The sequence below is a fragment of the Megalobrama amblycephala genome, unplaced genomic scaffold (assembly GCF_018812025.1).
Source record: "Megalobrama amblycephala isolate DHTTF-2021 unplaced genomic scaffold, ASM1881202v1 scaffold398, whole genome shotgun sequence".
Taxonomy (NCBI): Eukaryota; Metazoa; Chordata; class Actinopteri; order Cypriniformes; family Xenocyprididae; genus Megalobrama; species Megalobrama amblycephala.
Window position 1 is genome coordinate 256,686 of NW_025953356.1, and position 24,737 is coordinate 281,422.

Below are 24,737 nucleotides of genomic sequence, written 5' to 3' on the forward strand. Positions count from 1 at the left end.
TCAGTGGAGTTGACAGTACTCTACCGCGCGCGCGCACACATCTACATTCTACCTCTAGTAGCAGTCATAGTCGTTTGTGAGCTCCTACAGGCACAGAAATGGCAACGGAAACTTTCGATAAGCAGAAGACTATCGATCTCCGACAGAAACATGTAGGGTAAGGAGACATTACTGCAGTTATTACGTGCAAACTAATATCAGTTATTATGACAACTGTTTGGCCTATGTGCCGATTTTTATGTTAAAATGTGTCAATAGGGTAGACATTTTTGACGTGCCTAAAAATGTACTTTAAAAAAGAAACATAATTAGCGTGGCACAGAGTATGTCTTTTTCCTCACTAAGAAATAAAGCAACATTAATATTAGAAGACATTTCAAATGAGTTTTGAGATATGCAGTGTAGGCTATAAGGAAACTTTGTTACATAATTGCATGTTTATGGCTGGATCAAGTCTATACTGGCACTTGTCATGATAAAAAGAAGATCTGACAACAAGTGTTATGTTTCATCAGAAATCTTTCACAGAATACATGTCTCAAGACAAAACATGCTCTAATAATTCAAATGCTTTATGGCTTAAATTATTTAACATAATGGTTAATGTGCCAGTCAATACAAGTCTTTTGTTTCTGTCTTTTTAATTGTTTTTTTCTTTCTTTTTTTTTTTTCTCATTGCATTTGCCCCCATATGTAGTCCATCCTGCAAAGTGTTCTTCAGTCATGACCCTATCAAGATTGTGCGTGCAAGGGGTCAGTACATGTACAATGAAAAAGATGAAAAATACCTGGACTGCATAAACAACGTAGCACATGGTATGTAATTTTAAAGGGAAATTGTGGTTGTAGTAAATTTGTATAGAAGATTTGTGGAAAATATCCTCACCTAAAACACATCAACATACAACTAAAATAAAATAAAAGGCAAGTGTAAATAGCAATATATTCTATTTACACTAAGTGAAAATAATATATACTATTTACACTAAGTGACAATAGCAGCATTTTCTTATCAATATGCTATTTATAAAATAGTGATAGATTTACACCATGTAAAAGTATCAGTTCTATTTACACCATGTAAAAGTATCAGTCCTTTGCAATAAGAGTAAATAGTAATTAGATGCTATCTACTTTATATTAGCAGATACTATTTGCACCTTAGTATTTTTGTACATTAAAAGGATGCAATAATATCATAGAGTGTAAATGATTATATTTATTAAAATTATTAAATGGATGCTGCCTTATTCTGAGAATAAAAACCCTCCCTACACCTTCCCTTAACCCTACCCAATAAACACTTTTAATATTATTATTACTCGTTTGCAGTTTATTTCCACTTTTAGAACATTATTTTCATTTTTATTGAAAATAAATGTGAGCTTGTCAAAGGTGGATTCGAACCCGCGTTGATTGCATTAAAAGTCAGGTCTGCGAACCTCACTTTTTTTCTAACTTGAGTGGCCCAACGAGACATTGGTGGGTGGAGCTAATGTGAATAGCATTTGCCAACAAGGGACGCACTTATTTGCACTTAGTGTAAATAGAGACTCCGAAAATGGCATCAGATTTACAAAAGACTCTAAGTAGAATAGAAATGATCCACCGGGGATTGAACCAAACACTTGTGAACTGTACACCTGAAGCAAAGCAACCTTTAAAAATGTAAAATATTTAAAAGATCCCTACAGTGCAGCTGGTCAAAATTCCTCAAAACCTAATTGCACCTAAAGGCAAATTCCTTAGATCTAATGTAAGATATTGACTGCCAGTTAACCAGGGGTGTGAAAAGTGCAGAGCAAATAAGGTTTGAACACAGTATCAAAATGTTTGCTTATTTAAAAGTATCTAACCAGTCTTGAGTGTTTAAAAGTAAAATGTAAATCTTTGAAAAGTTCACATCTCCGGATTTCATCAGTTAATTTTTCAAGAGTAAGTTTCATGCGTACAGTATATCCAAGCTCGAGTTGAAGCTGCTTCCTCGAGCCCCTCCACAGCGGGCAGCAAGCCAAATACGCTTAACCTTATTAGCTTAAAGATTTTATGAGGAAACAAACTCGTGAAACAGTAATTGTATACATGTTGAAATAGAACCAACACAAACTCTTATTACATAAGTGGTTATAGGAAAAGATTAGCTGAAAAAAAGGTCAGTTGCACCCTTACAAAATGCTGCACAAAGCAGGTTTCAGTTGCTACCCAGGTAATTTTGAATTTTTGAGCAGTTTGAGCAAACTAGTTTTTCTAGCTCAAGAAGATGGATTGGTTTTTAGTGTTGTTCGTGGTAACTTAGGCTACACAGTTTACCTGCTTCTGAGGAGATTTTATTCTGCTTTATTTTACTTTTCAGATTTTATTTATAAACCTGAACTAGAGAAATCAGCCAAGAGCAAAGTGGCATATATCTGATAAACATGGTAACTAATGATAAAGCACTGCTGACAAACACGGCCCACAAGAATAACACTACTGTAATTCCTCCATTTAGAGAAGTATACCTCAAAAATACAATTTTGCACTTTCCATAAAATTTTTACAGATTTTGTCGGTAACACTTTACTGTACAGTCAGGGTGTTACCGGTGCTGGTGTTGTAGTGATGAGACGCATGCGGATCTCCACAATATTAGATACTTTAATGAACAAGGAGGATAACACCAAACACATATAACATAACATTAAGATCAGACAAGGAGTGAAGGGAGTGAGTCCATTATAAAGGGTGTGCTGACGATCAGGAACAGGTGCAGGCAATCCGTGATGAGGAGGAGAAGACGAGGGAAGTGAGTGCAGGTGTGGAGAACAGGAGGATCATGGGTAATGGAGTCCGGGAGACACGGGAACTGTGACACAGGGCTGGGGAGTAACGAAATACATGTAACGACGTTACGTATTTAAAATACAAAATTTGAGTAGCTGTATTTCGTTACAGTTACATTTTAAATAGATGGTAATCAAATTACAGTTACATTCAAAAAGTATTTTAGATGACCAAAGTGATTATTTTGAATTTTAATGTCATTTATTTCATTTAATAGGCTATTAACGTAAGCTGTTTGATGATTTGTAACCAACGAGCCAATTGTTGATTCTGAGGCTCTGTTTAAAAACACCCACGCGCAGCCTGTTCAGATATTAGCAACCTGCAGAGTCATCAGACATGAGATCACACGCAAAAAATGGACGGGAAAACAGGGCATAACGCATTTCTCTAGTGGAAATTCAAAGACAGTTTTACTTATAAACATGAAAAAGGACGTACAGTAACATCATAGTGCAATGCAAGCTATGTCTACCTGCAACAAAACTTCTGTCGGCTTCAAAGGATTCAACATCTAATCTGAAAAAGCATCTTGAGGTAGGCCTAAGCTGTTCTTTGCTGGTCTTTGAAAAGGTTATTTTCCTTATTTACTCCTTATTTTCCTATTTACTCGTACGTTGAGCTTTACATGGTTATCATTAGCCTACGGTTAATATTTATAAGAATTTATTAGGTCTTTGAAAAATAACTCAAAATCCTCATAGAATTAACATCCACTTAATCATGCATTAAATAATCTTTTATAAAGCCAATTTCTTGGTGTACTTTACAGAGAAACTTTAAATCTTAATAATTCACTCCAAATATTTAGGTAACTTAGGCCTTTATGGTGCATACTCGAGTTCATGATCAAAATAGAGATGCAGTAGTCCACTGGTCATAAAGCCAAAGGTTTTTTAGTTTTATTTTGGTCTATCTTTATTCCGGGCTTGCAAACAAACTGCTCTGTAATAATTTCCCAAAATTTCAGGAAATATTTACTAAGCCTGTCAACAGGACGTTAACACAGGCACACGCTGAATACGGACACAATGAGAACAGACGAACAGAGGAAATACTGCACCATGCACAAGCTCACTGTTCGCGAAATATAGGAAGAATAATATAAATATTAAATTGGGCTTGATATGAATGTATCTCTGAAGGGAATTGTCTTCAGAAAGGTTTTGGTGGTTTTTCCTCTTATCTCCAGCGCAGCGCTGCTGTGTATGTAGTGGTAACCATGGAAAGGCTATATCACTGCTGTTCCACAAGCGCCACCTACTGTCAGAGAGTGAATTTACATTTCATTCAGTCCGTCTGCTGATTGTGTTTTGTGCAGGTGTCTTATGTAGCATAATTTCACAAAGCTAAAGTCAGACCATGCTGTTTTTTCTGTTAATCTTAAAATTATACAATAATTTAACTCCCTTGGGTCGGCGGTCACACCGGCGTGACCACCGCGGTTTTTTTCTAACCAGTGTGAAAGAGACTCAAAATACTCCGTCAATGTTGCACATACAATTAAGAGCTATACACCATTTTAATCTGTGGAATATCTTCTTTTATTTGTGTAGACTCATAGTAAAAACAAAATGTTGTGCTTTTTGCAAAATAAAGAAAACTAACATGATGCGTGATCTCTCGTCTCCCTCTGAACGAAGTCCAATCTGATAGTTCTCAGAAAATAAACTGTAACTTAGTGAATACTAATCACAAAAAAATGAGACTTCTGTCTAAAAAAACATTGAAATGTCAGGTTTTAAATCGTGTAAGTCAAATCGAAAACAAACATTCTGTGTTTATGTAATCTGTATGAAAAGAGACACGTCAGAAGTCAGTGATTCAGCTCATTATCCGCTAATGCGGCCACGCCCACTGAGCCAGCGCTATTCAGAGGCAAATTCAGTCAATACATGCATGCATCGTCTCAGTCGTGTATTTATTGTCTTGAAAAGTGTTTATCTGGATGTTAAAGCCATGGTTAGTGATCTCTAGAAGACATGCCGTTAGTTCCTGGTTCCTGTTCTTCATTATATGAATTTGTGGCCTAAAGGTGTACAGAGCACCCTCCGGCTGCAAGTATGAATTGAAAACACAGTATCCAGCACTCATAGTGATGACAATAAATATTGAATAAATATTACTCATCTGTATAGAAAATTGACATAAACATATGAGAATCAATCAATATTTCTCCAAATGTGCATGCTTTTAAGCTAAAATCCTATATGAAATGCCATAGAGGTAACATAACTGTTCAGACACTTTGCATCACAGAAATACATTATATTTTAAAGAATATAATAGAATACCATTATTTTAAATTGTAATAATATTTCACAGTATTGCTGTTTTTTCTGTATGTTTGATATACACCATATGATGAGATTTGAGACATGATCACAGAGGGTTTTTTCACAGCCTACCTGACTGAAAGAGCTCATTATTTATGCAGGACATTAGAACTCTTTATGCAATTCTTTTGTCTTCTCAGGTGAGAATCACCCATTATTCATGATGATTCACGCCTCCACGCATACTGTGTTTGTTGACCAAAGATGTTTTAGAAACTTTAAATCTCTCTATTGGTTTATATGAATAAGCAGGCAGCATAATTTTTACCTCATTTTGAAGCAAAAACTCTAGTCTACAACCTCCAATACCCAGAAGTCTTGTGAACACAGATTTAATATATATTTTTTGGCTTTATTTCAGTGACTTAAGTTTTTTGTTTTTTTTAATAACCACGCATAAACATTATTCCTTCAAAAATACAAACATGTACATACATGTTCCTTACATATTATTGTAGCCTAGTTTGTGCTGAATACAGTGTAATGACACTTTTTCCATTAATATGTTTATGAACAACTGAAAAAAGCACAAATGTCAGGGCATGTCAAAACTTCTCCAGGGCCCCAAAAATCCTCAGACCCCTGAGGGTTAAATGAAAAACAATTGATCATGCTCATTTCATAACATCTTTGTTGGGACTGTGATAAAAATGCAGTGTTTGCCTATAATATCAAAGAGCTACACATATTTTTTGAACAAATAAACAACAAATAAATTTTCTTTAAAAAAAATCTGCAACCAGTATCAGAATCGGCCAATTTGCTTCTATTGGCCATGAAAAATCAAAATAGGTGCATCACTTTTTTTCCGCTGTTTGTTGTTTATATGGTTAATATTAATGCAGCTATCGGTGCACTAAGGTTAAATATTAGTATAAACATATTTATACTAGGGATAGTTCACACAAAATGATCATATTTTTTTTTTTCCAAAACCTGTAAAATGTGGTGGTGGAGAGATGCAAAAAACTATTGAGAAACCATAGGTGTGTCAGCTTTAAATATATGCCTTCTCTCGAGATTATTGAGTATATCATTTCATTTCATTTTCTTTATAAACATTCTAAATGTTACAAACAATCTTTGTTATTAAAACAATTTAAACCACTGTGTCAATTCGACTCTATACACCTATAAAACAACCTATATTATTAACATTATTTTATTATTGTTATTTAATATTTTGTCATCCCTCTGATGCACATCTTTACAAATATAATTTAGGAATGATATCAATAGTAATTATATGGATGTGATCTTAAAAGAAACAAATATTTTCATAATTTGTATATCAAGATATTGAAATTCTTTACCAACACATAGGTTATGTCTAAAAAAACTGTAAACTTAAAACAGAACATCAAGTTAATATAGTCCTTTGTGTGAAGTATTTCAAAGTGTTCCAAAGTATTTAGATTAAGTTACTAAACTTAAGTAATGTAACAAAATACGTTACTGATTACTTTTTAAAGCAGGTATTTTGTAATCTGTAGTGAAATACTTTCTAAAAGTAACCTTCCCAACCCTGTGTACAGTGTCATTGTTACACGTTACATGTAGTTATTGTAGTAATAACTATAAATTATGCATTTATTACATGCAATTAACCCTAAACCAAATACTCATCCTAACTTTATAAGTAGTATGTAATATGTAGTTAATTATTATTAATCAGTACTTAAATGTATAATTACACTGTAACAAGGACACCTTAAAATAAAGTGTAACCATGTTTGCCCTCTGGTAATCAACATTAGGCTACATATGCTGATGTTAGAACTTGTATTTAATTCAGAATAAATCATTCATGACCTGCTTTGTCATGTATTTTGTACTTGTAATGACAAAAAATTAAATTGTAAGTGAAGTTGTGAGAAAGAGTGCAATTTTGTTTCTGTTTTAGTACTAACTCGATTAATGTACCAATTTCCTAATATAATACTTGATTATGCTATACTGAAGTACACTTCATTGTACCAAAATGAAGTACTCAAGTACCCTTGCAGTTATTTAACTGTCTGCTTTGCTGCTTTGATGATGTGTGGAATAAAGATTTCCATGATGCATCAGTTCTGAATAAAGATTTCTGTCTGAAGATAAATTAAAAGAAAAATGTTCATTTATCTTTATCATTTTCACTCTAATCAGCATGCATTTTCAGAGCCATTGAAATAAGCAGATGTCCTGATTCATAACTTAAAGGGTTAGTTCACCCCAAAAATGAAATTTCTGTCATTAATTACTCACCCTCGTGTTGTTCCAAACCTTTAAGACCTTTGTTCATCTTCAAAACACAAATTAAGATATTTCTGATGAAATCTGAGAGGTTTCTGATCTCCCTGTACACAGCAATGTCATTCCAAATTTCAAGGCACAGATAGAAAGACATAATTAAATTAAAATAGTTCATTTTAGTAGATTGACATGCTGTCTTATAAACTTAACATGTTCAAGTTTATATAGTAACAAGTCAGCTTTGGGGTGCAAAGTGCAAAAATATATATTTATATATAGTAAACTTTAAGTATGATGTTAAGGTCACTTAAAGAGAACTTACTACTTACTTGCAGTATAAAAGTACTAAACTTGTAGTTTACTGAGAGTATACATCAAATTGTACTTTCATAAATTAAATATTTTATTTAAGAATTTATATCAGTATACCTATAAGTAGTATAGTTGCAGAACAAATGAAAAACTTAGTTTTAAACTAGTTGTGTACTTAAAGTATACTTAAAAGTGTACTTTTATACACTAAAACGTGGGCCAATTTAGTCCCAAGTAGCACTGAAATAGTACACTTACAACATAAAGTATACTAAAGATACTTGAACTTTACTTAAGTATACTTAATAAAATTAACTTATACTCATTGTTTGTAAGGGCTCATTCATTTAAAAAAAATATTTGAAATGATCTGGTTTAATAAAGTACTTCTGAGTTCATTGCCATTATTACGTCTACCTGAGTGCAATTATATGTGCTAATACATTCATCCCTAAAGTAATTATTCACCTGCTCTTTCTGTGTTTTTCTCCAGTGGGCCATTGCCACCCAGATGTGGTTGAAGCAGGAACAAAGCAAATGGAGCTTCTCAACACCAACTCTCGCTTTCTACATGATAATCTGGTCCTGTATGCTCAGCGTCTCCAAGCCACCCTTCCTGAAAAGCTCTCTGTGTGCTACTTTGTCAACTCAGGGTAGGTCTGTGAGCTCAGACAGTCTGTTCTCAGACAGTCTGAATAGACTATATACCACATGTTTGCACCAGGGGAATGCAGTAATGAAGAAGTTACTGCATTTTTGTAAACAGAAGAGACATATATTTTGTGTACTGTTCTGTTCAGCGTATACTGTAGATGCACATGGAGTTTTCTGCATGCTTCAAAACACACCCAGTTTGAAACAGGTTTTACAGATATGTCTTTAATAATACCTACACATGCATTGAGATATCATTACTAACCGGACTGTACAGACAGCTTTCATGTTGGATGGCTAGGTAGCACTTTTCAGTTTTAAAAGCAGTAGCTTGATTATTAAGATGAATTAAACCTGTGATCAACTTTTCCAATTTTACATATAGGTCAGAGGCAAATGATCTGGCCCTAAGGTTGGCCTGGCAGTACACCGGCCACAAAGACATCATCACACTAGAGAAGTAAGTCAACAGCACACTGGCTGTGTCTCCTCTTCCTTTGCACTGGGATCTAAACAGTAACCAAGTTCTTAGAAGCGTGAAGCTCATAGCTTAAATATTAACTTTATCTTAAGTCTTGTATCTGGACATACTGTGGAGAACATTCATATTGTTTTGCCTATGGATATACATAGTCAGCATCTGCCTTGGTATTCAAAACCAGTGCTGTGCAAAAAGAAAGCATCAACTCGTCTTTGGGTTTATTTGAATGAAGGCCATATACGTTCAGAAATGTAGCATGTGATTTATTGCTGCATTGTTTTGTTTCTGGGCCACTTTTCACTCACATAAGCAAAAAAATCATTAGAAGATAAGATAACTCAAGCCCTCTCAAACATGGTGAAACTTTGTTATGTTGATTCTTGTGAGTTTTGCATTCAGTGTGTTTCTCCTGCAGTGCCTACCATGGTCATGTGTCATCGCTCATTGATATCAGTCCATATAAGTTTCATCAGATGGCTGGTGCAGAGGCGAGCCAACATGTGCACGTGGTGAGTGTTGCAACATGAGACGTTTGACATATTGGATTTGACAAATGGTCACATGCACATAGTGCTCAGACACTATGCTTGAAGTCAAAACAACCTACGATTATTTTGATAATCGATTAGTTGGCCAATTATTTTTTCGATTAAAATTTTTTTTGGACAAAAAAAAAATTATTGCACGTCCTGCCCAATGTACTTCAAACAAATGTGCCAATTGAATGCTATGAAAATGTACAGTGCTAAATTTATTAGACTACCTGTCATAATAAAGAGAGAACACAAATATTTTATGAATCTATCAAAACTTGTTTAAAACTAAAAATACTGTTGCCTATTACTAGGCAAATAACAAACGGAAACAACTAAATAGTCATTATTCACTCATAATATCCAAAAAAAAAAAAAAAAAAAACCTTAATAACAGTCTGTTGTTATTGACTGTAATTGGGCATCTGAAAAAAAAACAAAAAAAAAACAACTATAAAGTGCTTTACTTTTTTTTCTGCCTTTCTTGTAAAACAGTAAAATTGAAAATTCATGGATAACAACAATAATTATATTGTAGCATTAGAAATACTGCTGTGACTAAAAAACACATACTGGTGGATTAACCATTACAGAAACATGAAAAATTATTTTGGTATTCACCAATACTGATAGTTTAGGACAGCTGTGCCAGAAACCTTACATTGGGTGGCAGAGGTCTAATAAATTTGTTAAGCACTGTATATTTTGAATATAGTGTAAATCTCTAAAAATACAAATGAAGATTTTTTTAAACAGATATTTCAGCAAAATAAATATTTTTTGTGCTGAATATTAATAGTCCCCATCCTAAAAGTTGCGCGCCAGCGGTCATCATGAATCTATTCTCTATGGCCACATATCAACAGGCAGCTTAGCTCAGGACCTGGTATTCAAAGAATACCTTAAAAGGAATATGGCCAAGGATAAAAATAAATCCTGCCTGTCACTACAGGGGACACACCCCTGATGAGTGGAGGTTTCACGAGAAGAGACCTAGTAACACTCAGAGGACTGGCATGATATATAGGTCTTGAAGGCTGCAGACAGTGCATTTGCCTCTCTGAATATCCTGACCACTGTCTCAACCGGCGCATTGAGGAGAAAGTTTCTCTCTTTCTTCCTGATGTCTGTCACCTTCACCCAGAGATGCCTCTCAGTAGCCACCATTGCCGCCATCGATTGGCTGATCATGGCCAATCAAAAAAAGCTTTCACTGCCATAACTGCCTCCGACATGTCACAAACGGCTCCTTGCGACAAGAAAGAGGATGATGTACTATAGACGCCTTTTTATACTCTGGTCGCACCAGTAGTGACATCATAGGCTGTTATTGTCAGGTTTTGACACATGCTTTAGATACCGGTCATGCCGGAGGCATTCCCCATTGGCCTAAGAAGGTCACAGTGTCTCGAAAGGGAAAGGGAACCTTGTGTAGTTTGGCATAATCCTTTATAATTTTTTCTCTAGAAAATTATTTTCTCTGTTTTTCTCTGTTCTCTGTCTCCATTTTCAGGACATATAGACACCTCTGATAACAAATAACTCTAAAGTGTAAGGTAGATGTGTATTGTGAAAAGTGCTATACAAATAAATGTGAATTGGATTGAATTGAATTTTGACCTTTTTATATGACTGCAAGGTTAGTTGAGGTTGTAAAATGTCATGACATTTGTTAAATAAATACCTTGAAATTTTTTAAAACTGGAATGCAGGGTAACAATAAGTTTGGAATCCATAAATTGACACCATTGGGGCTGTAGCTGATTGTGTAGTATGTGTGTGTGAACTAGTCTCTCAATCATCACCTTATTGTAAGGAACTCTGACTGTGGTGATAAGACAGTATCGTGTTACGAGTTAGTGAGCCACATCAGCATACGTAACCACTTAGCATGTATTTTTTATGGAATGCCTCTTTAAAGACGCTTGGTCTTTCTTTTCAGGCCTCTAATGTTAACATTATGCCGAATGCTTAAAGTCGGGTACAGTAAATCTAGGGGGCTTGTGACTTGAATGTAATCCTTGCTATGGCATTGAAATACCTTTCCACAAATAGTGATAAGACAACCCATAACATTATTTTGTTTACAGCCAGCATATTGTAGAAAGGGTTAAGCTCAGGTTCATCTTACTGCCCTGTCCTTATACTCCCTTATATTGTGAATTGGATACAGAGTATCAACGCTGTTGTTTTTTTTTTTTTTTCATCTAAATATTGATATTACTAAATATTGACCTAAATATTGATATTATATTTATAGTTGATATCCTGAAAAAAAAAAAACATATAATGAAGTTGATGTATCATATTTTCAGTGTGAAATACTTTATCCTATCCTAACTTAATATGCAGAGAATAGTAATCTTTTAATAGGCTGAAGTGTAAACACTGGTGTAATGCATTGCTCTGTGTTAGAGTATTTAGTCTGAGTAACATTGGCTCAACCAATGGCATGAGTTTGAGGCAGGACTGTCTGATTGACACTTGATATTCAACAATGTTTTTGATCTGCCTGCATAGAGTACCTCAGGGATGACGTGTTTTTGTAGGCCAACCCGGAGGTTAGCGGCGTACGGGTTCCCTCGATCGAAAGCCTATGCATTTTTCCCATAGACTTTTGGAAAATTGCAAAAAATAAGCTCTGTGTTTAACAAAGGGTTATGACACTTACACATTTTGTCTATCAAGATAATCTTTACAAGTTAACATGACATTTATACATTTTGAAGCCTAAATAAAGTCGTCAGATATAAAAAGCTAACAGTAGGCTATTAACAGACTACACCACACCATGGTTACGGATCAAAACCACCAGCAAGCTTCCTCAAACTTTATTTTAAAAAACAACTTTATTTAAAAACATGCTCGCTGATTATGATCTGCGCTGTGTATGAACACTTTTTAATGAGAAATGCTGTCCAAATGTCCTGTTTGTCATGATGATGTCTAAAGTCCCCGCCCAAGGAAGTAGTCCCTTTTAGCAATTTGTTAGCAACCGCCGTTTTTAAGACACAAAGGTTTAAAAAAAAAATAAAATAAAATAAAAAATCACAAACGGGTTATAACTGGTGTGTTTTATGTCATAGATCAAAACGTGAAAATATTTAGAGGATTTGTTAACCACAGACCTTATTTCAGGCAATTTGGCAAAAACCCATTCAAAAAACCCATAGACTTTACGGCGATGGAACCAGAAGTCCTAAAATGCTAACTCGCTTCCTACAAAAACACGTCATCCCTGAGGTACTCTATTGACACCACTGTATGCAAACTGAAATGAGCTGCACAATGACATCACGGTTTTCTCCAGAGCTGTTAACTTAGTTTAGTTAACTAAATTAGTAACTAATGATTTTTACAGCGGAATGAATCAATACTAAACTTACTTCAGCTGGCCAATGACACCATTTTCTTCTAGAGCTGCTGTACAGCCAAAATTATTTTCCTATTAACAATGTAAAGCGTTGACACAATCTGCATTGTAAAAAGTGCTATATAAATAAAGGTGACTTGACAAATGGTAAATGGAGCAGTGTTTGGGGGGAAAACAAAAGTCATTATGTTTGCAATTCGATTTAAAAAGAAAGGAATCTGCACACCAAACAAATTCAAAGTCCAAGATCCATTGAGAAAAGTATTTTACAGAAGATTCTCATTTAAAATGACAACAAAATTGTAACATAGGGGATGAAGTCCACTTGAGGCGAGTGCAGTTAGAACCCATGTGCAGTTTAATGATAACAAATCCAAAATACAAACACAGACTTGACCAAAAGATCCTCACACTCACCAACAACGGGTTACATATAAACAAAGCTAGACAAGATAACAATGGAACGTGAGGGCTATTTATACAAGGGGACTAATGACAAACAAGGACCACCTGTGAACAATGAAGACGGAGGACCAATGGCAAGACAGAACTGAGACAATGAGACAAATCACATGACAATGACAACCAATCAGAACATGACACATGAGACAGGGGAAGCACATGACATGAACACATGAGGGCAATGGAATCACATGACACAAAACATGGCAAACAAGGAAAACAAACAAAGCAATGAAACAAAGCATGACAATGAAAACAAACCATAAACAGTGAACATGAACCAAACCCAAAACAAGACATGACATGACATAACAGAATCCCCCCCTCTAAAGGGGACAAAAAAAACTATAGTTAATGGGGGTGGTCGTGGGGGAGGGATGGTGGGCCAGGCCCATGCAGGGGAATAGGGGGACCTGGGCAAGGCAGAGGCGGACCTGGGCCGTGGAGCGTGGGAGGACCTGGGCCGTGGAGCGTGGGAGTCCTGGTGTACTGGAGGACCAGGGCCATGGTTCGGTGGTGTACCAAGCTCCACAGCCGCAGGAGGGGGCTCTGGTGCGGCCACGGCATGGCGAGGCCCAGGCGTGATGTGGCGAGGCTCAGGCGTGGCGTGGCGAGGCTCAGGCGTGGCGTGGCGTGGCGAGGCTCAGGCGTGGCGTGGCGAGGCTCAGGCGTGGCGTGGCGAGGCTCAGGCGTGGCGTGGCGAGGCTCAGGCGTGGCGTGGCGAGGCTCAGGCGTGGCGTGGCGTGGCGAGGCTCAGGCGTGGCGTGGCATGGCATGGCATGGCATGGCATGGCATGGCATGGCATGGCATGGCGAGGCTCAGGCGTGGCGTGGCGTGGCGTGGCATGGCATGGCGAGGCTCTGGCGTGGCATGGCATGGCGAGGCTCTGGCGTGGCATGGCGTGGCGAGGCTCTGGCGTGGCATGGCATGGCGAGGCTCTGGCGTGGCATGGCATGGCGAGGCTCTGTGAACAATGAAGACGGAGGACCAATGGCAAGACAGAACTGAGATCACATGACAATGACAACCAATCAGAACATGACACATGAGACAGGGGAAGCACATGACATGAACACATGAGGGCAATGGAATCACATGACACAAAACATGGCAAACATGGAAAACAAACAAAGCAATGAAACAAAGCATGACAATGAAAACAAACCCAAAACAAGATATGACATGACATGACAAAAATACAAAAGTGCACTAACAAAAAAGTGACTGTGCACCAAAAGAAAAAAACAACCCTTTCACTCCATCTTGGTCTATCTTCAGTGCTTAAATCTTTACAACCTAAATTAATTATGCATTGTTCAAGGCACTAATTGAAAACACCAAATAATTAACACAACTGGTAAAATGCTGGTTAAATGATTATACAATGAATGGGTAATGGATGTGAATCCCATCCACATGGCTGAAGTAATTCTTGGCACATGCTCCAGCAACAAACAACAAAAGTTTCAGAGTGAACAAAAAGAGTCAAGTCAGTAAATAAATTCTTACCAACACTATCAACTGATAGCATATACCTTTTTATTATTGTTATTATGTTCTTTATTTCAGTACAAATGGGGATGTAGTAGAACATGTGATACTTTAAGAATGACTAGTCCTTGAAACTCTCTTCACTGAAGGGTCAAAAGGGAGTTTCAATGAGTATTCATTCAACGCTGGTAAGAATTTATTTACTGATTTACATCTTTTTGTTCACTCTAGAGGACTAACCATTAAAGACCGTTTGGTCCATACCGACTGTGGTGCAACTACAGGATGGATTTAGACTCTTGAAGGTCCTGATCTACGTACCCAGAAAATATATTTAATATACAAATTGGTGCATGACTTTTTCATATTTTTTTGCAATTCAATTTATAAATTACACCAAAATAAAATAATTTTTAATGATACCAATAGATAAATGAAATACTGCAGAACAAAACTGCAGAATAAAAGTATAAATGTACAGCTTGTATTTAAATTTACCAACCCAGTGAAGAGATTTATTTCTGCACTATAAACTGACTAACTATTCATAAATGTTATAAATCCTTAGGCTCTCAGTCCAGACATTTATAGAGGCAAATATCGTGAGGACCACCCAGACCCTGCTACTGCCTATGCTGAAAATGTCAAAGATGTAATCGAACAGGCCCATGAAAAGGGACGTAAGGTGAGAAATGTCCATCAAAGTTATTTAACATAAACAGAAATCAGCATTCTTTACTGACTGTACCTTTAAACTTTGGTCCATTACTGAATACCTTTCTTTTTAAAATTCAATTATTAATTTGCATAATTTGTGATAATTGTGTGGATTACTTTACGAATATAGTCAATTGACATTTTTCTATCTTAAGGTAAGACCCTGCTTAAAAAAAAAAAAAAAAAAAAACAACTCTTAGATACCACCATATGTCCCCAGTTATGTGATTACATTAACCCTTGTGTGTCCATGTATGGACTTTTTTTTTTTTTTTTTAATCATTTTGCCTATGTTAATGCCAATACATTTTGGCTCAAGTGTGTATTTTTTAGTGGAATTTTACCGTTTCTCCCCAATTTCCTTTAACAAATCTATTTTACACTATGTACACAAAATAGTTACACTCAGGACCTTAAGGACAAAAATGTCCCAATTGAAACCCATCAAAAAAATGTAATCTCAGGGCCATTTAACATTAAAATAATGCAGTCTTTGTTAACAGGCTTTCATTCTGTTGGCAAGGCTTCAGAATTTAATATTTTTGGTGCCATTTTCTCAGGTTTGGCCTATAAAGCAAATGCTCACTTTGTTCCTGTTTTCTGCTTCTGCATATTATAAAGCCAATTGGATAAATCATGCAGCTGTAATTGTGTGGGTGTGTTGGTATGGATGTCAGAGTATGGATGTCCGTGTGTGTGTGTGTGTGTGTGTGTGTGTGTGTAAATATTGAGAGAGAAAAACTCCACTGTACTGCAAATCACAAATCCAACCACTGTATAGTGGAGCTTTTCTTGCATCGAATGGGGAAAATTTGGTTCTGTGCCCAAACAAAATCTTAATAAAAGCTCATTTTTTTTTAGATAAAAAGCTGTTTTTGTTCAACATGTTTTATTAAATTTATATTTTATATAAAACAATCTTCATAAATCATTTTCATTAACTTAAACCTCTAATAACTTTTTTTTTTTTTGAAACTTTTTGTCTTTTTACTTTAACAATAATCTGCCAAGGGTCTTCTTTAAAATGAGACCAAACTTAATCTGTGCTCCCAAGCTTCAAATTTTTATGACAGTTTTTTGACATGGACATTTTTGTCCTCTAAGGACCTCAGCGTAACTTTTTTTTTTTAATTGACGCACAAGGGTTAAGTATTGCAAACTTTTTTTTTTTTTGTATTTGTCTCCCAAAATGTTATGTTTAGATATGCAAACTAGGCTTTATCTAATTAAATGCACTAATTTGCACACATTTCCAGAACAGAAATTTGAACATTGGATAAAGCCTGGCTCAAAATTGTTTCATTTGCTTGACATATTAGAGTCAATGGTTTTTATAAAGTGGATTTTGGATGTTTTTTTTTTTGTTGTTGTTTTCTTTTATCACTCCATAAATTAGAAAATATTATTATTGGCAAGGAAAAAAAAAGTGTTTTAGAAGTAAAATGCACTATAAAACCAGACAAATATTATATGAACAAACCCCACTGTAAAAATGTTCAGAATATAGATAGGAATAAAACTTTAAAGTTTGGTTTACATTATTACTTCTGAATTAGAGATTTCTTGCTCATTGCACGAGAAATAACTTGTTTTGAGAAACAGCCTTTGAGGATATGTACTGTAATTGAAATCTAAAGATCAAATAGATAAAGTGCAATAAATTAAATGTTAAAAGTGTATTTTAGATGTTTTCTTTCCACTAGTCTGAAACAACACTTTATGAAAAGCCAAATAGTCCAAAATCTCAAAATTGACCAGTGCATGAAAAAATGTTTTTGCCTGAAGTGATTTGCCTTAAATTCATTGACATGATCTTTCCAGTCAGTGATTTCCTGTGTGATCTCTATTACTGACTGATTTCCTCTGTATCCTTTCCTTTTCCCTCCCCACATTCCCTCTGCTCTCCACCTGTTGCTGTTTTCCTTCTCTCCAGGTTAAGCAAAGACGGGAATTATTCTTACCTCCTTGATGCCTAAAGGCTCAATGATTTGCAGAAATGCATGTGCATCTTCAAAAAGCCCCTTAACCTTCTGTTGCAGGAAAATAAGGGGTCATACACAGTCCCATTTCAGAAGTGAGAACTGACGTGAAGCTGTGAGGATCAGTGAATGAATTGCCCAAACATCATGGCAACTGTGTCAAAATGGGATGATGTCCTCGTATGTGCCCGTTTTCCTCCTGATTTTCTTTGTGAATGTTCTGTGCTTTCTTCAGCTGTGATCATGGCAGTGGCTGTTATAGTCATCTTAAGCAGCTTTTAAAAAGGACGCTTCCATCAGTAGGACCTTGCACGTATTGCCACTAGGGTACAAGGGACTCATGTGATCTTTTCCTGTGTAGATTGCCGCTTTTATCGCTGAGTCACTGCAGAGTTGCGGAGGGCAGGTCATTCCTCCAGTGGGCTACTTCCAGAAAGTGGCACAGTATGTACTACCAAGTGCTTTACTGGCTCTGATTGAAGCATTTTAGTTACATGATTGCAGCTCTTCTGCTTCACTCAGTCAGTGACATTGTTAATCTATAGGCTAATATACTATTTGCATTTGTTTTCCTCTTTTCTAAGCTTAAAGGTGCAGTAAGTGGTATTTGAACTATGCTGTTGTACATTGTTGATATTTGAAACCAACCCAAACAAACACACCCCTCTCTTCATTGCGCCGCCTCTAAAACTTACACTCCAATTCTAACCACCATGCTCCGAGTCAGACTCGAACAACTGCCCGTCCGATCGCTGCTGGCATGCAAGGCGAATGCACTACCAATGATGCTAAGCACCGCGTTCTCTAGCGATTGTCAGTATGCAGTGGTTAACCTGCTCAACTCTCACAATCTGGCTACTGTTACACACACGATGCGAGTGGATGTCTGTTTATCACAGCTGACGTGCAACAAAATGCTTCACGAAAAATAAGGTGCAATTGATGAACTAACGACAAGGAAGCACAAAAAATTAACATACAGCACACACGAGTAAATACAAAGTGTTCATTGTTAGTCACAAACAGCACAGCAGCTCCAGGGGCCCATTTCAATAAGGATGTTTAACCAACTCTGAGTTAAAACTTGAACTCTGAGTTGACCTACCCTGAAATGGGAAACTCTGAGTTTTCTGTTTCAGAACAGCTGAATTTAGTTAGTTCAATCAACTCTGAGTAGGTTGACTTGAGTTAAGCGCGTGCACCACGACTATGAAAAGCCATCATCAATGGAGCTCCGATATTACGATTTACCATGGCAACAGCACCTGACAAAATGACGTCCGCATACTTGAGTTAAATTCTTATCACTGTTATAATATCAAAGGTGAAAACTGTTAGAATGGTAAGTTATTGAACTAATATTAATTTTCATGGTATTCCACATGCAAAAAAATGAAAAAGAAAAAAAAAATATTTAAGTGCATTTTTTATTTTGCTAATTAAGTTCTATATATCATGTAGGCTAAAAGTAGCAGTTCTTTGCAATAAGTGTAAATAGTAGTAATTCGAATCTATTTATATTTTATACTGGCAGATACATAATATTTGCACCTCAGTAGGCCTATTGTAAATTAAAGGGATGCAATAATATCAGTGCAAATTATTTTATCATTATTAAACACTCGTTAGGCAATTTACTCCCACTTTTAGAATATTTTCTTCATTTTTATTGAAAATAAATGGCTTTCTGATGTGATATGTGATGGGAAAAGGGAAAAGAACGAGTTCGGCGAAGCCATTATTCACGTGCGTTGTTTTTAACCTTGTGTGATATTGGTGGGCGGGGCTACTGTAAATTTACTCTTAGTAATAGACGCTCCGAATAATCTTGTTTTCCGTTTGCGTTAAAATTATTTTTATTACATTTTCTTATATAAAATATCCATCTTGATTTAAGACTTTTTAGATATTTGTACTTGAAATAAGACAAAAAAAATTACAAATTTGCAGCGTGAATGAATGAATGAACTATTTAAACATCACTTGCACTTTAAAAAGGGGGAAGAGATCGAAAGAAAATGGGTTTACTGAAGAAAACCTGCTCGCGACCAGGTTAGGTTCACAGAGTAAGTTACCATGTTAACTGACTCTGAGTATAAGTTACCACTCTTTCAGAAATGGGCTTGACTTACCCTGCTTTCTTGGGTTTGACATACCTCCCATTCTGAAATGGAAAACCCAGAGTTTCCCTCATTTCAGGGTTAACATACTCAGAGTTCTCACTTAACTTCCTTTCTGAAACGGGCCCCAGACAATCAAAACCCAGTGTACTCGCATGATAACAGGGATCAAAGCAGTTTTCAGGCCTTCCCTCTTAGCTCTCTCCAGCGCTGGAAAGCTTTTCTAATATAAACTGGGTCCTAAAGCGCTTACCCAGGCATAAACCTTCATTCCAGTGATATTCTTTTGAGCTGTTTTATATTGTGTTCCATTTCTCGTTCTGCAGTTATTTTTTATTTTCAAATCACCCTCTTGCTCGTTCTCTCCTCGAACGTCATACGCCCCCTGATGCCGATTGGTTAGATGTTTGTTGTTGGACTCGGTCGACTAACTTCCAAACAGTGTATTTGAAATATCACTGAGTCCCCCTTTAAATTATGTCTGTAAATTCAGCACAATTTAAATTTGCTTGTTTATTGATTTTGTTTGTTTTATTAACTACTTTTATAAAGTTAATTTTAATTTGACTGGTGCAGGGTTTTATTTTTGTTTTGTTTTTAATTGGACCAAACAGTATTACAATTTTTGGCTGATAAAATTATACTGTTTTTTTCTGTGCCCATTAATGAATCACTATGTATACAAGTGTGCATTTGTCAAACTAGAGACATGTCTTATAATGCATGTATCATATGAAATATGTGTGTTTCTGAATATAAATATGCATACATTCCAATTTGTATGTACCACAACTCTTGCTTTACCACAGGCATGTGAGAAATGCAGGAGGCATTTTCATTGCTGATGAGGTCCAGGTGGGCTTTGGCAGGGTGGGCACCCACTTTTGGGGCTTCCAGCTACAAGGAGAAGATTTTGTACCAGATATTGTTACAATGGGCAAACCTATTGGAAATGGTCATCCAATGTCATGTGTGATCACCACTAGAGAGGTCGCCGAAAGCTTCATGTCATCTGGAATGGAGTACTTCAACACAGTGAGGACAAAAAGAAACCATATTTTGACAGTGGCAGGCACGAAATAATACAGTTTAAGACTAAAACAACAAATTTAAAAAAACTATTTGCATTGTTAACAGGGGCCTCGTTTATAACTTGTGAGCATGCACAGAGTTGAATTGATTTTTTGCGTACATTTGTTTTTTTTTGCGTTTTCACATTTGTTTTTTGCATTTCACATTTGAGAAATGATTGTAACAACAAATGTAGGTCAGTTTCTACGCAACATTTTATAAATGAGGCCCCAGATGTGTGAGCAGCTTAGAGCAGAAATTCTTATTAACACAAAAAGCAAAAGGCTGAAGAATATCCGTCCTTGGTGTCCTCTAGTTTGGAGGTAACCCAGTATCATGTGCTATTGGATTGGCGGTGCTAGATGTAATTGAGAAGGAAGATCTCCAAGGCAATGCCCTGCATGTCGGAGGTTACCTGACTCAGCTTTTGGATGATCTGAAGAAAAGACACTCCTTAGTGGGTGATGTGAGGTTGGTTAACTCCCTCCTAACTTCTAAAAATCATAAAATCAGTAAATGATGGACATGATCAGATCCATAATGCCATTGTTTATTTATTCATATATCAACAAATTCTGCAGTAAAGACTGTGAGTAATACTGTGCCATGGTGTAACCATGACTGTTTGCATAAGATTATTGAAGTTACATGACCTCTTTATGTTGCAAGTCTTGTGTAAATAATTTCCCTGGGGTTGTTTGTGACGGTGGTACACTTGTAATAGTGCTGATGAAAGTATGTCTGGAACACACATTGCCCGGAGGTTTAAAGTTGCAGGTCAAACATTTTGTTTTCTAGGGGCCGTGGTCTGTTTATTGGGTTGGAGCTGGTAAGAAACCGGGATAAAAGGACACCTGCCACAGGTGAAGCTCAGGATGTTATTTACAGGTGAGAACGAGTCATGCATTAAAAAGAGGATTTTTTTTTAAAAAAAAGTTTGCATACCATGCATAAAATTATTGAAGATATGCAAGTTACAAAATTACATATTTTGTCACTTTTTTCTTTGCTAACTATCTGTTATTTGTGTATGTTTCTCATACAATTTAGTAATAATATTAAACAAGTTGTACATAAAGTTTGTTAGCTTAGCCACAAAACATGGCAAGTTAAAGGTAGGGTAGGCAATTTTGGAGAGGCTAGCAATAGCTAGCTAGCTTTGAAAGTATTCTACCCTCTCTTCAGCGCCCTCCAAAGCCACGCCTCCTCCAAAACACCTGAACTCACACAGCCAGAACAGAGTCTACAAAGTGTCAGAAGTGTTAAATTACCTCATGTCTCAAAGCACATAGCTTTACAATAATGAACGTAAAGAACTGACTTGGACTACCTGACCTGCTGTAGATTAATTTCAGCGTTGATAGAGTTGCAATAGAAACACATAATTCAGTGTCAGTGGACGCGAACAGCTTTGAGTAGAATGTCACATCTCTTAATTACGGTTACGACATGGTGTGAACTCAGCATAAGTTCGTTGTTTTGATTCAGTAGAAATGGTAAAAGGAGGCTGCTGTTTGGCCATTTTTTTGGTACTGAGACTTCCACAGAAGATATGTACTTTTTTATTTAAACCACTTTTATTATTGCTTGCTAGGATGTGAAGGGAATTTCAAACACTATAACAAAAATTATGAAAAAAAAACATTGCCTACCCTACCTTTAAAATATATAGAACTGCACAGAAAGGGTCGAATTAGAATGGACCTTATATATTTTTTCTTATTTTATATATATATATATATATATATATATATATATATATATATATATATATATATATAAAATATATATAAATATATATATATATATATATATATATATATATATATATATATATATATATATATATATATATATATATATATATATATATTATTATTTATTTATTTTTATTTTTTAAGATTAAAAGAGCAGCGGATTCTGCTCAGTGCTGATGGCCCACACCGCAACGTTCTGAAGTTCAAGCCTCCCATGTGCTTCACGAGAGAGGATGCGGAACTTGCCGTGGATACGATTGACCAAATTCTGACAGGTACTTCTAGTAACTCAAAACCTGGTTTAATTAATTTTGGTTCATACTTCTCATGGTAATGTGTGCTTTATTCTTTTGTTCTAGACTTAGAAAAGGCTTTGGGCCTTCACGTGCATGAAGCAGTAATCTCAGAGAATGGACATAGTAAGAGAAAGGTAAACTTGCAGGTTATATAATAAACTACTTAATGCAGAATCAAACAACTAAGACCTTTTGTTCTTTACCTTTTGGTTCCAAGGAACACAGTGAGGAAAATGGCCTCGCCCTCGATCATACTTCAAATGACAGCAGTCACAAACACACCGGCACAATACCTCACAGCAAAAAAACCAACAAGAGACTAAGAACCTAATGAAACAGCGGGGGACACAACTGCTTTAAATTACTATTTAATTATGTCTGTAACATTTTCCATGTTATAATGGATCAACAATTACACTGTATGAAGATTACATTGCCATATATTTTAGTAGTGCCAGTCAGAACTGTATCAGTGTTTCTAATAATGAGTTTTGAAATATTACCTCTGGGTGAAATTAAATTATCCAATATGATAAAAGAATTAGCTTTCACACATAGAAAGCTATAAATTACTAAAAGAGCAAAAAGAAGCTAATAAATCATTGTATTTATGGCATTATCATTATCTGTGTTGTGACAAGTGAACTGAGGGACACTTGCTGGAGCTGGTTAGTTTTGTGGGAGAGACTATAGTTAAGTTTAAATGCATCTATACCAAATTAGATACAGAAAGTGCACCTTCAAACTGCTTGTTTTGCAACAGCCTGTTCAACTGTATACATACCTGAGCAAATGCACACTCAGCAGGTTCTGCTGATGTCTGCCACAGTAAAACAGCTGGAGAATCACTCATATCTGATAGTAATGGAGTGGAAAACACCCTCTAGATAAAAGGCAGCATGGAAAAAAACTAATGTAGAATGAAAGATTTAGAGAAATTAGTTAAAAGAGGGGTGCTGCTTGGGTATCTCCAAAAAGAAAAAGAAAAAAGAAAAAAAAAAAGACGACTCATATAACATTGTTTCAAAGTACAATTGTGTCTTCATTTAGGATTTTTGCACTCAAAGTGCTGCAGTAGTGACATTTTTGTAGATCAACCCAAAAGTTAGCATCACCCTGGTTCCCTAGCATTACCCAATAGGATTTTTACATTGGCATTGAATTATTGAAGAAAAAAAAAAAAAAAAAAAAAAAAAATGAATACAGCTCTGTGACCAACAAAAGTTCATGATTCTTACATGTTTTGTTCATCATGATAATCTTCACAAATAAACAACCTTTATCACTAAACAATTGCCATAAGTAAAAAGCTAAATATAGGCCATAAATGAACTACACTGGTTGCATGACTATTAGGCTTCGACAACACATTCTTTATTCAAAAACATTTTCCTTTAAATGTTCCCTTAAAATTAGAATAGTTTACCTGTTCAGCATGAAAACATTTAATGGCCATGACAACCTCTGTAGTCCCTTTTTTGCCATTTAAGTAAAAAGCTTTATTAAAAAATTTAAATCACAAGGTATTAATGATGTATTTCACGTTGTAGAACAAAATGTGAAAATCTCTTGAGCTTGTGTTATCCACAGACCTTTTTTCAAGCATTTAACCAAAAATCCTTTCAAAAAACCCATTGACTTCAAGATGATTGAACAGGAAATGCTAAAATGCTAACTCATTTGTGGGTTTTGTCATCCCTGCAGCACTGTTTATTTCAGGTCAGTCTATTCAGTGCTGCTCTCTAGTGTTTGAAAGTTATCAAAACATCTACAAGTCTTACTACATTTTAAATCTATTTCATAACTTTAAAAGAGCCCTTCATTGTAATTTTTTTTCTTGTTTTTTTTTACTTTATATAATTTTCATCAAATCATCAAATAATTCAAACTTAGAAAAGTTTTTGTGGTAAATACATTTGTTTATTATAGAAAAAAACCCACATCAAGCAGCCACATTTAAGGGTTTTACACAGAGCAGGCTTTCTGCAAAATAACAGTATAAGGAGATATTCAAAATGGATCTTGTTAGAGTCCAAGTTGCATGTCACCACAAAAAAATAAAAAACAAGAGAGGAAATTTCTGCCAGTGGCAATAA

General features: G+C 35.7%; 1 protein-coding gene across 2 annotated transcripts; it reads left to right on the forward strand.

Annotated features, from left to right (window-relative positions):
* etnppl (ethanolamine-phosphate phospho-lyase) lies at positions 1–24,737 on the forward strand. 2 transcript variants are annotated; one of them, XM_048179909.1, is made up of 13 exons: positions 1–157; positions 698–816; positions 8,200–8,359; positions 8,746–8,820; positions 9,257–9,350; positions 15,270–15,386; positions 17,759–17,841; positions 20,327–20,552; positions 20,905–21,059; positions 21,387–21,476; positions 22,490–22,620; positions 22,705–22,775; positions 22,859–24,737. In XM_048179909.1, the coding sequence occupies exons 1-13, from the start codon at positions 99–101 to the stop codon at positions 22,970–22,972; spliced, it is 1,494 nt and encodes a 497-aa protein (XP_048035866.1). In that variant the 5' UTR covers positions 1–98; the 3' UTR covers positions 22,973–24,737. The 2 variants fall into 2 exon arrangements, with proteins under 2 accessions (XP_048035866.1, XP_048035867.1); XM_048179910.1 differs by lacking the exons at positions 1–157; positions 698–816 and adding an exon at positions 3,201–3,360.